The sequence below is a fragment of the Neodothiora populina genome, assembly GCF_041146345.1.
Source record: "Neodothiora populina strain CPC 39397 chromosome Unknown canker_contig_17, whole genome shotgun sequence".
In the NCBI taxonomy this organism is placed as follows: domain Eukaryota; kingdom Fungi; phylum Ascomycota; class Dothideomycetes; order Dothideales; family Dothioraceae; genus Neodothiora; species Neodothiora populina.
In genome coordinates this window covers 1,011,856-1,025,165 of record NW_027191406.1, presented here as the reverse complement: position 1 = coordinate 1,025,165, position 13,310 = coordinate 1,011,856, and the positions used below count along the sequence as shown (strand labels likewise).

The following is a 13,310-nucleotide window of genomic DNA, read 5'->3' as shown; positions in this document are numbered from 1 at the left end:
CATTTGCTCTTTGTCTTAGTAGAGATGCGGAATTTCTCCTACTGGGACCTGAATTTAACACACCACGATCCGAGTAGACACCACCGTCAAAGTGATTGATGTTTCGTCAATGTGTCGTAGTTGCCTGTTCCATTAATGCCAAGACTGACTTAAGGACGACGCGCCTGTCGCGACAAGGACGCGCTTTCCCCATCGCAGTCACTTGGCGCTACGTCATGCCCCCAAACCGGCCACCGGCTCACGTGGGATCAGACTGGTATACCAACTATCTGGAAACAGTAATCACTTGCAGTTCTCTGAGCCTGGCATTGATCTCTTTTTGCATGGCACGTTCCTAATAATGTTCAGTTGGTGACATATCCTACGACGAAGGTGCTGGTCACAAGTATGGATAACATAGCTTTTCGCGACAAAATCGAGACATCTTGATTAGCAGATATGGTCGCATCGAAAGGAAAGTCAAAAGCGCAGATCAGAGCCGAGGATCGCCTTGCTGCTATCGCAAATTCATCCACACGCAGTGAAGCAGCTGCAGCGGCGAGGCGACAGAATGGCGTGCCAGATGTGTTCAGGGAAATGCTCTCAGAGGCTGAAACGCCGCCGGAACCACACATAGATGCAGCGAGATCAGCCAAGCGAAGACGACTGGACAGTGATGAGCCTGCACCTATTGCCGCAAAACGTCAGGCTCAGGAGAGCCGTGGCAAAGCACCATCTGTGACCGGAGATTTTAGCGAGAATGAACTCGAGTCACTCCCACAGCAAACAGTCTTCGATTCTGGCTCTGACGACGACGACATTGATTGGGAGGAAATTGGGTTCGATCAAGAACAAGTGACAGAATCACCATCCGTCGCACCTAAAGACGCCGATAACGACATATCGGACATTGCAGTTGAGGTCGGACCTAAAACTACCCCTAAGAAAGTTGCAGCGAAGCGCAAGCCAGTGACTACTGCCGAAAAGTTGCATCGTCTGGCAGTGCATGAATCGCATCTGTTATTTCTAATCTTTCATGTCCACGTACGGAATGCGTGGTGCAACTCAGATGAAGTGCATGTAAGCCAAGTCCCCACATCTAGTATGTTTCTCTCAATAGCTAATGACCTCAGTCACGTCTGCGTGGTGTTTTGCCTCTCAAGGTTGTTGGCTTGATGCACCCGAGGGAAGATCTAATCCAGTATAGTAGATCTGAAAGTTTTATCAATGGACTTAAGATCGCTGTAGAGATATGGGAGTCTAGATTCAGAGTGACGGAGAACGGCATGCGAAGACCGCAATGGGCAGATGACCCAGACACAATCAGAAAAGTACGACCCAGAATGTCAGAAAACCCATCGTCATGCTAACTCCACGACCAGCAAATCGCTGCAATAGTAGACGAAGTCCCATCCATAGACAAAGATACTTTTATCAAACGAGCGTCAACGCTGAAAGGATCGCAAGACCTTGGCAACCAGCTTTTCTGTGCGCTACTTCGCAGCGTCGGTGTGGAAGCTCGGTTGGTGTGCTCTCTTCAAGCTCTACCTTTCAGCACTGCTGGAGTCAAGTCCGGCACGCCGCTCAGGTCAAAACCAACCACTTACGCAGACGGAACTACCAGCGCCGAAGAAGGATCCGCCGCAGGGTCTGCTTCAGACACAAGCAGCACACCGAGGGGTAGGAGGCGGAGGATCGGCCAGCCGATGATGGCTATGCCCGGAGGAGGCCAACCTTTTCCCAACTTACCCGCCAAACCTAAGAAGAAACCTAGCTCCATCCGCAAGCTGGATTATCCCATTTTCTGGGTCGAAGCATTCAATCCTGCATATCAGCGATGGGTACCTATTGATGCGACAGTGACGGGTGTCATCAATAAGCCTTCAAAGCTGGAACCGCCCGCATCTTATGAGCAGAACTCTATGAGTTATGTGCTTGCCTTTGAGAGTAATGGATGCGCGAGGGATGTGACACGGCGGTACGCCAAAGCGTTCAATGCAAAGACTAGGAAGTCCCGCATCGAGTCGACCGAAAACGGGGACAAGTGGTGGCGGAAGGCTCTCAAGCCATTCCGCCGTCGCAAACATACAGATCGCGACCAAGTCGAGGATGCGGAATTGGCAACGAAAGAAGCCGCCGAGGGTTTACCCAACAACGTACAAGATTTCAAGGGCCACCCTTACTATGCTCTGGAACGACACCTAAAGCGACACGAAGTCATATTCCCGAAGCGTGAAGTCGGCAAGATAAATACTGGCAAAAGCTCAAGTAGCAATCTGGAAAGTGTATATCGACGAAGTGATGTGCAATTGGTACGGAGTGCAGATAAATGGTATCGAGTCGGACGTGAGATTGAGGTTTAAACTTCCCATACTTATATGCATGAAGTTAATTGTGCTGACAATGTCTTGCAGCCTGGCGAACAAGCCCTCAAACATGTCCCTGCTAGACGAGGTGTACGAGCAGCTCAAGAGGAACTAGACGAAGAAAACCCAACGACAGCTCTGTACGCCTACTCGCAGACATCTCTTTACATTCCTCCACGAGTTGTCGATGGCCGCATCCCCAAAAATGGTTTCGGAAATCTCGACGTCTATGTTCCGTCCATGGTACCTCCAGGAGCCGTACACATCAGACATGCACTAGCAGCCCGAGCAGCCAAGGTATTAGGTATAGACTTTGCAGACGCGGTCACTGGCTTCACTTTTAAAGGTCGGATAGGCGAAGCCGTGAAAGCCGGTGTCGTAGTCGCAAGCGAGTATGAAGAGTCCATGAGAGCCACTATCGAAGGATTCCAAAATGCCGCTCAGGCGGAAGAAGACGCCAAGAGGACGATTGAGTCTCTACGTCTCTGGCGTAGGTTTCTCACAGGTCTCAGGATCGGCGCCAGACTAGGCATGTACGACAACGACAGCGCCCCGAAGCCTAGCAGTAGGAAGATTGAAACCGTGAGGAAACAGCTCGATGAAGTGGAGGAAAAGCAGGAGGAAGCAATGGGAGCCGGCGGATTTTTTCCTGATGCCGCTGAAGAGACCGCTCCAACCGCAAGCCGATTCGGCGGCGCTGCTCAGCCTAGGAGTCTACTTGCTCGAGCGCAAGAGGAAGCCGACGCAGAAATGTACGATGACGAAGCAGACAAACACCCAACGTACCAAGACGACGGCGAAGACGAAGACGAAGGCGAGCAAGTAAATGAGCCAGCGCCCAGACTGCGTCGTCAACGGAACATCACCCTCAAAGACGAAAGCGAAGCAGAAGAGATCAACAATAACGACAGCGAAGACGACTTCGTCCCTGAGCCGATCCGTCCACCTCCAGTCCGTCGACAACAAGGCAGAGCGCATGCTCCGGATCCCAAACCAGCAAAACCCCCACGAAATAAACCAAAGACAAAAGCAACACCAACACCAACACCAACACAAGCCACAAGACGAAGCACAAGAGTCACCAGATCCCAAGCCAAACTCGCCGAGGAGTCCAGCGCCGAAAACGACGAACCCCCAGCAATACAAGATGGACCCGACCACGACACGCAGCATGAAAGTCTAGCCCGTGATGCCGTCATCCCATCCGCCATGACAAGCTCATCACCACTATCTGATCTCGCGAGCGACAGCGTAGACGACGATAGCGCTAGTGTAGGTGATGGGGGGTTCTTTCACTCCCATGACCCCTCCTCTGCACAAGCGACGCATGGAAGCACTAGCAACCATGCCGCAGAAGCTGATACTCGTGGCGGCTTCGTCGTAGACCCCACTCCGGACGTACACGACGATGTCATCGACGACGGAGGCGGTGGGTTCATCCCCAACGATGATGGAGGCGGCGGATTCATTCTCGAGAACGACGAAGAAAATAAAGCCGGACTTGATGAGGACGTGAAGATGAGCGGCGGAGGAGGGGGCTTCATTCCAGAGGACGACGTCGACGTCGAGGATGACACTGGGACTCGAGAAGATGTGAGCATGAGTGATTCCGGAGGCGGAGGATTCATACGCGACGCAGAAGAAGAAGGAGACGGCGAAGCATCACGCAACAAGAAAACCCTCGAGACTGTTTCGTCTGAGAATGGTGGTGATGTACCACAGAGGCATATTGCTGCTGCTGATGACAATAACAACAATAACGACGACGACGACGACGACGACGACAAAGCTGGCGACATTGACGGAGAAGGACAAGACAAAGGAGCAGAAAGCGACAAAGGCTCGTTGTTGAGTCATGATCCTGAAGACGAAGATGCTGAGCCGGAGTGGTTGAATAGTGATTAGTTTGTTTGATTAGATTCATGCTTGATGCTGGCTTTGGATAATTACAGCCCTACAAATGCTTATTCGGATATAGAGAGAGTGAAAAGGGCACGAAAGAACGCGTAGGACTCTGAGAACTCTATCTTCTATTGTGATAGGGTGGAAATAGTAATTGTGGACTCTTAGGTTAGGAGTGGTCGAGTCTCAGGCCTCTATAATAAAGCTATGGATTCTCTTCTTCCTTCTCTCCTCTAGTCAGTGATTTGTACCACCCCCTCACCACCAACAACTCTGATCCTCCCCTCGACTCTAGGACAAATACCCCTAGTCCAGGCAACGCCGATTTCCTCTCCTTTCTCGAACCCCAATTCGTGTCCTTTACCCTTGCTCAGGCCCGCGAGTCTCCACCATTTCCGCATGGCTTTCCTCGAAATGAGGATTTCTCGGTCGCTTTGACTAGTTTCAGTTGCGTGCTCGATGCCTGAAGCTGTCGGAGCAAATGGCGACAAATGTTCGACTTCATCTTCCGAGTCTGATAGATTAATCTCTTCTTGCGTGTTTGTCGATGATTTGAAGATCTTGGGTTTTGGGCTCTGGAAGAGGTTTTAGCTGCTCGTGTGAGAAAAGGGGTTTTTCTGATGACGAAATGTTGATTTCATGCGGGAGTAGAGGAGGTACGACCTGTGCAGGCATTGGTCGATAGGTCTCCTGTCGGATACATCTGACGACCAGACTCGACGTATGCTCTTTTTGATCGGTCGAGCTCTTCGCTTCGGTAGTGTTGTTGAGCAGGTTTTGTCCCGTACTTGGTGTTGTAGTTGTGGTACCACTTCTTGCCAACTGGTCATGCACACTACTCCAGTGCTGGCCGAGAGTAGCGCCCCAATTCATCCAGCGACCAAGAGTCATGCTCGACAGGAAGTGCTGCCGTAGGAGCATCGATAACAGAATTCCGTTTTCTTCTTTGACGAGAGGTATAGCGTGTCCGCCATGACCACCAAGAGCGAGGCTTATGTATCCATCTACAGTCCATTAGCTTGGGTATATGTTGCAAGGCGGTCACAATTCCACCTCCTCCGTTGACCATGTAGGCTCTTGTCGCAAGGGAATAGTCTCTAGTTGTGTCCAGCTCCTGTCCTCCTATGCGTACTTCAACAATGCGGCGACCGGGAGGTTTGGTTGGATCAAAACCGAAGTGGATATTTGAAACCTGTGGGAAACGACCTATAGATGAATCAGCAGCAATATTAGATATGAATTGTACAGAAGAGGCCAAGTACCCTCTAGAGCTGGATAGTGGCTTACGCCATTCTCGAGGGCTTCCAGGATGTCTCCCCCTTTGACTTGAATGACCACAGTGGGATCTTCGAAGGGAAAACTGCATCTCGAATGAGCTACGAATGCTGGAAAGGTTGGGTTTCCTCACCAGTCTATGATGTCCTTCATACGTAAGACTCCGCGAGGATACTCAACATCTCCCCTTATCGTCCCACCAACTATAATTGCACAGTCCGTGTCATAGTAATACCTCATCAGATCAGTGACGAAATTGCCAAGGTTGGACTCTCGCGTCCTGACTGTCATGAAACGAGAATCCAGTGGTACTGCCGTGTAGCCTACGGGTTTCTCAAGCTTATGCTTGAGGGAAGAGAATAGATTGTCCATGATCTGGAGCGTCTTGAGATCTTCAGGGACATCGCTTGTGATGTCGTGTCTAGTGATCGAAAAATCCCATTTTCGCTCCTGGGCTATTGCTCCAGCACAAAATGATCGGCGCCGTTGTGCTTCAACATAGCTCAGATGTTTGAAGTCACTACCAGAGCAGAGGACATGTGTATCCCGAATCTTGCTATAGCGATAATGGTGGTCGTGTCCACCAAGTATGATATCTATCAGCCCAGGAGGCGTTTCTTCTGCTAGCCTGTTGTCGTGATACTCTCGCTGATGGCACAAAGCTATGACGATCTCTGCACCACGAGATCGAAGTTCAGGAACTAATTGGGTCGCAGCTGTTGGACCATCGACGTAGATCAAATTGGGTGGAAGCGCGTTGATAGCTTCCAGCCACTCTTTTTCTACTAAGCCTATCAGACCTACCTTGATGCCATTCGATGCTGTAATGATCACAGTCTTTTCGGCATGTCCGAGCGGGACACCATCGCCAAGTGCAGGATCTAGGACATTTGCAAGTAGCCATGGGAACTTGCACTGAGAAGCTAAATGTCCGAATTGGTGAACTCCAAGATCGAGGTCGTGGTTCTAAGAAGACAGAGACATCAGCCATTACGTTCGTGGTCCGTTCCAGTATCGGAATTGACACACTCTAACGCAGGCTGCTGCCGTGGGGATATTGTTGAGAATCGGAACCATATGACTACCTCCACAAGCTGTTCAGTTCTATGCGGTTGTGTAAGTGAATCAGTGACGGATGTACCTTTTGTCACACTGCTTTCCAGACTTGGACCGAAGCCATCTCCAGAAAAGAACGAGATGAGCTCTGGTTGTCCCTGGTACTGAGAATCGTATCTGAAATGATCGCATGCATATTGGAAGCGAGAGATGCCACCGACTGGTTCGTGGTCGCTAGGCTCGACATGATAGACGTCATTGAAATGTAGGATACGCAGGTCAGGTTCATCAAGGGTACTGCCTTCGGTGCATATAGTATGGTGAGGTGATGATCTGGAGACACTTGCCATTTCTAGGAATATTGATACAGGTCTGGAAATTCTACTATAGCAGTGGACGCCTAGAGCAGGACGCCTAAACCAAGACACCTGAGGTGAGACGTGTGCATGTGCTAAGGAAGGCTAAGAAGACTTGGTGTAATGACATCCGTATGTAAACTCGTGCCTTCCCGTTTAGTGATACGAAGGGTCGTCGCTCCTCCTCGCAGTACGACGTCGTATGCCAGTAATCGGTGTCGTATGATGAATCGGCGTGACCAGAGGTCATTGCCTACTTCGGCATCGCCGCATCAATATACTTCAGTAAGCGCTGCTGGATATCATCTTCTCGATATATGTATTTTTGAATCTAGAAGTATAAATATTCTACACTGGTCCTACAAGTCGAAGGAATGTGACTGTCAGTCTAACGTTTGTGGTTGCTATATTTGCCATATAGCAAGCTTTTCCCGTTGAGCTCCGGCTTCTCTACATGATCAGCTCTTCACATACTGTAGTGCAAATACATGCACGATGGATCTATCATGTTCGTATAATGCAATAGTACAGCTATTTCCATTTCGGGACAGCCGATGATACTGTGTATCGAGTGGCATCCCTCGTATTCTTTCGACGTAAGACGAGTCATGCTCAAACCATATCGAATATAAAAGCAATGGTCCTCGAGAGTTTTCGTATCAGCAATTACATCTTCATACCCATCAAGATCTAGTATAGTACCGCGACTCACATTACAACATACGACATGAAGACCTCCATCACTGCACTCCAATGCCTTGCTTTTGCCACCTTGGCGATGTCGGCTGGCCTGAACACTACTCAAGAATACCAACTCCGAACTGAGCTGAAGCCAAGTCAACCAGGCAAGGAAAAGTACGACAATCTGTCGCTGGGCACAACGCACACAGGTGCTGCCCTGAATGACGCTGTGTTGTATCCAAGCACATCCGACCCCATCAAGGGATTCACCAATGCCACAAATATAGCCTTGCCAGATGGTGGATTCTATCAACACCAAGAATTTGACCTGGGAGGCGATTTTCCATGGGGGCTTAGCGTTCAACCGGCCAACTCTTACTCGGCCTGGGCGCCAGTCAGAATAAATGTTGGGCAGGGTGATGCTGCATTCTATCTCAATGAGACTGGGTTGCAATACAGTGCACCCACTACTTTCGGTGGCTGGATCGTATGCGATTGGTGGCATGGCGTTCCTCAGTTGTTCGCAAAGCTGAGGTCAGTATGATTGTTGTGTCAGATACTTGTGTACCAACTAAATCTGTGAAAGTCACTTTGACCTCGAACTCCCCTCCAGCTGCGTCGATGTTTATCTCAAGCCGACATACATCTAAGACGTCTGATTAACATCATATGTAACACGCAGACTGGTGGAATGTGAAGGGAGTCTTGACGGATGGGACAGATTGGCGTGTCGTACTTTGTGTAAAGGAGAATTGATTAGGGGTGCGAAGGTAGCACAACGTAGCTCATTAATAACGTCGTTGACTCGCAGAAATCGCCTTGAGTGACGGAGTGCTAAAACAGTGGTGTTTGTCATGACAGTGTCAGTCTCTGTGTGTATTGTGAAAGCGATGGAGCGCCAATTGACACATTGCTAATGCGGCTATGAATCCGATTGACTTGCCCATTGCGCCGTTCAGAGCAGATCTCGTTGTGCTCGAGAAGGTGGGCATGACCAAAGGAGCAGGTTGTTGAAAGTATGGGAGTTTAGAAAGGTAAGCACTCATCTCACCTACCTTCAACGTGAAGATCACTAACATAAGGATAGAATCTTGTACTCGGAGAAGACAGCGTGAACGTAAAGGAAGGTGCATTCACTACCAGACAGCCCGCGCGGTAGCTTTGAATTGAGTACTGTACCTTACCTTACAGTAGTCACACTTTCCTGTTGACTGTCAGTGTTGGGCTCACTTAGAGAAAGATGTTTCTAGACACAGTGGACACAACGTCATTATCATGAGTAACAGAGGTGCGCAGACATTATGCTGGCCGTAGTCACAAGTATGATGAGGCATCAAGGATGCTGTACCACTCACTGCCACGATTTCCCGTTCGTAAGTGAACTCACAGTACAGTAGAATGGTAGGTGGTTTTAGAAAGGCACAGAAATTGGGCATCAGCACGTGACGCAATCCGCTTCTTTTCTGCCAAGTCGCGAAAGACAATTACCAGATGCAGAAGGCGGCGAGCGCACCTGCCCCACCAAGTTTCGCGGCGACGAGATCCAGAAATCTTGAGCGGCGCCTTAAAGTGAGGAAGACAAGACATCACGAGCAGCCGCCCCCTTTGATCATCCTCTTGTGTCTTTATTTCGAAACAGCAGAAGCCGCATACGATTGCGCAAAGTCACAGAAGCACGTGAATTCGAAACTCCACCGCAAGAGCCACCATGTCGGATCTCAACTCGTGGGAGGATTCGCCCGATGCTCAGGACCAAGAACTCTCCAGGCAGGCACAGCGGCAGCTCAACATGGGCCGACCTCAGCAGCTTCCTACCTTCACTCCTGGTGCCGGCAGCTTCACGCCTGGTGCTCAGGCATTCAACCCCGGTCAGCAGTTCTACCAGGGCTACGGCCAGCAACAGCAGCAGCAGCAGCAGCAGCAGCAGCAACAGTACGGCGGCTACCCCCAGTACGGCCAGCAGGGAGGATACGGTGGATACCAGCAACAATACGGCCAACAGGGCGGCTACCAGCAACAACAACAATATGGCCAGGGTCACCAGGGCCAGCAGGGCCAGCAGTTTGCAGCATACAACCAGGGATTCCAGCCCTCACAATCACAGCAACGCGTGCCCACCATCGCCAAGCGTGGCGAGGCCGTCTCCAGCGCAGCATCGCCAAAGCCCGCCGATTCTGCTGCCGCACCTAAGCCCAAGACTCTTTCTCTGTCCGCCGCCGACACTGGCGCCGCAGCTCCCAAGGTCGAGAAGGCTGTAGGCGGAGCCAAGGTTCTCTCTCTCGGCACCGCCGCCGCCGCCGCCGCCGCTCCCACCAAGGTCGAGAAGACGGCCAGCGGATCCAAGGTGCTTTCGATCGGCACTCCTGCAGCACCAAAGGAAGAGAAGAAGGACAGCGTCGACAAGGCCCAGCCTGGTGCCGGAAAGGCCGTCGCGGCAGCAAAGGCCATCGAGAAGACCGGCACACCCACCGCTGCCGTGTCTGGACGCACTTCGCCCACTCCCTCTGGCCGTGCTTCCCCCTCCAGCAAGGCCGAGCAGCGCGAGGAGCGTCGTCAGGCCGATCTGGTCGCTCAAGAGCAGGCCGCCGATGTCGACGACGCCACGCTCAAGGAGATGTATGGCAAGGAGCACGTCAACGTCATCTTCCTCGGCCACGTCGACGCCGGAAAGTCGACTCTTGGTGGCTCTATCCTCTATGCATCCGGCATGGTTGACGAGCGAACAATGGACAAGTACAAGCGTGATGCCAAGGAGGCCGGTCGTGAGACCTGGTATCTTTCTTGGGCTCTCGATCTCACCAAGGAGGAGCGAAGCCAGGGCAAGACTGTCGAAGTCGGTCGTGGTTTCTTTGAGACGGAAAAGAGACGTTACACTATTCTCGATGCCCCTGGCCACAAGACTTTTGTGCCCAACATGATCGGTGGAGCGTCGCAGGCCGATGTCGGTGTTCTGGTCATTTCTGCGCGTAAGGGCGAGTACGAGACCGGTTTCGAGAGAGGTGGACAGACCCGTGAGCACGCCGTCCTTGCCAAGACCCAGGGTGTCAACAAGCTCGTTGTCGTCGTCAACAAGATGGACGACCCGACTGTCAACTGGAGCGAGGAGAGGTACAAGGAGTGCACAGGCAAGCTCGCCGTCTTCCTCAAGGGCGTGGGCTACAACCCCAAGACCGATCTTACTTTCATGCCGCTCTCCGCCCAGACGACGGTCGGTATCAAGGACCGCGTGCCAAAGGAGATTTGCCCGTGGATCGGCGACACTCCTTCCCTGCTCGAGTATCTCGACAACATGCAGACGCTGGAGCGCAAGCTCAACGCACCCTTCATGATGCCCGTCGCCGCCAAGTACCGCGATCTTGGCACTATGATCGAGGGCAAGATCGAATCCGGTGTGCTCAAGAAGGACATCAAGTATCTAATGATGCCTACCAAGACCGAGATCACCATCTCTGCGCTGTACGGCGAGACCGAAGACGAGGTCGAATACGCCACCTGCGGAGACCAGGTGCGTCTGCGCATCAAGGGCATGGAAGAAGAAGACATCCTGCCGGGATTCGTGCTGTGCTCGCCTCGCAGACCCGTCCACAACGTCGCTGCATTCGAGGCCCAGATCGTCCTTTTGGACATCAAGTCGATCCTGTCCGCCGGCTTCAACTGCGTCTGCCACGTGCACGCCGCCACCGAAGAAGTCACATTCACCGCTCTGCTGCACAAGCTCGAGAAGGGCACGGGCAGGAAGAGCAAGAAGCCTCCCGGTTTCGCCACAAAGGGCATGAGCATCATCGCTCGTCTCGAGGTCACCGGTGGTGCGGGTAGCTTGTGCGTGGAGAGATTCGAGGACTACCCCCAACTCGGACGATTCACGTTGCGAGACCAGGTAAGTTTTCTTTCTCTGCCACTGTCACTATATTCCTTATACTAACACCTCATCTTCCAGGGTCAAACCATCGCCATTGGCAAGATCACCAAGCTCATCACCGACGAGACCGCCGCTTAGAATTCTTGCACACGAAAAGCAACAACGCAAGCATATACCCACCCACCCACCCCCCTTCTACATGAGGATGACGACGGCGTGTTGAAGTGAGGCGAGACGAGGACGAAAGACGAGATGAATCGAAGGGCTGCTAGTGGGGGGTTTTTCTGTTCATCCAGACCAAATTTTCAGTATTTTACATAGGCAGAGTGACACGAACGGACCGCCATGAAACGAGGAAGGAGAAACGAAGATGACCGATCAGTAGTGAAGCTTGCGTCGGACTTCAAAACGAAGCACGATCACAGGAAAAAAAAGAGTCGTTGGCTCCGACCCTTCCGAATCGAGGACTGGAGCGGGCAGGAAAGAGAAAAAGCACGGGATGGGAACAGGCGAAACGCGCCTCTCGACGAAACGATAAAAAGAATGTTATATTTTCCGTTTCTTATTCTTCTAGACTTTCTTTTCCATGTTGAAGATTCTGCTACCAGATCAGACATTATGACGATTTCGTTTCTCACTCATGTGAAAGACCGGTGTCCCAGAAAAAAAGTTGAAAAAAGATAATGTGAAAAAAGGGAAATGGTGTTTTGTTCTCGTGAGTCTCTACATACATACATACTACACAAACATCTCTGGGCCTCTGAAACGCCGCTGGGAAAAAAACGCCTTTCGACACCGATGGTAAGGAAACATCCCAGCCCGATATGTCCATCCATCCACCCGTTCATCTGCTTGCCGCCAAACAGGCTAGAAGCCAAAAGAGACAAAGAAAACAGGAAAAACGTCTGAAAAGGAGGAAGAAGCAAAGATCATGCTTTGCTCACTTCGGATAATGCCTTTTTCGTGCCGTCTGCCATTATGGCTATCGGCACGTCGTTGGTTTCGTCCTCGACTGGTGTTGAGGGGGATACTGATGCCGGTGATGAGGATGACGATGGTGGTGGTGGTGGTGGTGATGATGATGATAATGGCCAAGAAGGAGAAGCAGACTCTGCTTGTTGAGTCTGTTCTTGTGGGGGAGTCTCGGGAGACTGTGTCGAAGGTTCGCTAGTCAATGACGCAGAAGAAGGAGAAGCAGTCGACTCGACCGTTTCTTCTCCATTCACATCCTGCTCTTCATCCTCGCGTCCCTCTGCGGTGGCAGCACTCGCAGATGCATCTTCCGCAGGCGCAGGTTGCGCAACAGGTGCAGCAGCAGCAGCAGCGGCGGCGGCTGGAACGACAACCACAGGCAAGACTTCTTCCTCGTCGACCCAATAGTCCTCGCCATCAACAAATAAATCTGCTCCAAATTCTCCACACAGCTCCCCTGCGTCGATCCACTCGCCATCGACGGTCCACACGCCGCCTCTGCCCCCTCGGCTGTCCCACCATCTCTCTCCTCCGACTGCTGCTTCCGAGGCCACCTCTTTTGATTGGCCGCGGAGCAGATATTGATTGAGCAGACTGCGGGCGTAAGGGTGGAACCAGAGGTTTTCGTAGATTAATGTATTGGTCGCTTCGTTGGTCTCGGGCGTGGAAGTCGAAGAAGATGTGGAGATTACAGGTGCGACTGATCCAGTGTTTGGATTTAGGACCAGGGGAATCTGCGACCATGCCGTGTCGTCAGACGGAAGTGCAGGCTCCATCCAAAACTCGTCTTCTTCAAAGTCTTCATCTGTGCTTCGTCGGGCACGCGCCGAGGAGGCTGGTGGCGCGGTGACGTTCATGTGTAGA

The 13,310-nt window shown here is 51.7% G+C and overlaps 4 protein-coding genes across 6 annotated transcripts; 3 read left to right on the top strand and 1 right to left on the bottom strand.

Annotated features, from left to right (window-relative positions):
* Positions 1-438: 438 nt before the first annotated feature.
* AAFC00_004252 (uncharacterized protein) lies at positions 439-4,250 on the top strand (the record flags this gene model as incomplete). Its single annotated transcript, XM_069343863.1, has 4 exons — positions 439-1,059; positions 1,113-1,310; positions 1,362-2,336; positions 2,394-4,250. 4 exons carry the CDS (start codon positions 439-441, stop codon positions 4,248-4,250), a joined length of 3,651 nt encoding a protein of 1,216 aa, XP_069202413.1.
* Positions 4,251-4,769: 519 nt separating this feature from the next.
* On the bottom strand, positions 4,770-6,928 carry AAFC00_004251 (uncharacterized protein; the record flags this gene model as incomplete). Its single annotated transcript, XM_069343862.1, has 6 exons — positions 4,770-5,251; positions 5,301-5,453; positions 5,510-5,607; positions 5,656-6,488; positions 6,552-6,607; positions 6,664-6,928. 6 exons carry the CDS (start codon positions 6,926-6,928, stop codon positions 4,770-4,772), a joined length of 1,887 nt encoding a protein of 628 aa, XP_069202412.1.
* Positions 6,929-7,661: 733 nt separating this feature from the next.
* On the top strand, positions 7,662-8,265 carry AAFC00_004250 (uncharacterized protein; the record flags this gene model as incomplete). Of its 2 annotated transcripts, none has more annotated exons than XM_069343860.1 (2): positions 7,662-8,149; positions 8,202-8,265. In XM_069343860.1, 2 exons carry the CDS (start codon positions 7,662-7,664, stop codon positions 8,263-8,265), a joined length of 552 nt encoding a protein of 183 aa, XP_069202410.1. The 2 variants fall into 2 exon arrangements, with proteins under 2 accessions (XP_069202410.1, XP_069202411.1); XM_069348149.1 differs by having other exon boundaries at positions 7,713-8,149.
* Positions 8,266-9,323: 1,058 nt separating this feature from the next.
* AAFC00_004249 (uncharacterized protein) lies at positions 9,324-11,612 on the top strand (the record flags this gene model as incomplete). 2 transcript variants are annotated; one of them, XM_069343858.1, is made up of 3 exons in its annotated part: positions 9,324-9,857; positions 9,933-11,492; positions 11,553-11,612. In XM_069343858.1, 3 exons carry the CDS (start codon positions 9,324-9,326, stop codon positions 11,610-11,612), a joined length of 2,154 nt encoding a protein of 717 aa, XP_069202408.1. The 2 variants fall into 2 exon arrangements, with proteins under 2 accessions (XP_069202408.1, XP_069202409.1); XM_069343859.1 differs by having other exon boundaries at positions 9,324-11,492.
* Positions 11,613-13,310: the final 1,698 nt, after the last annotated feature.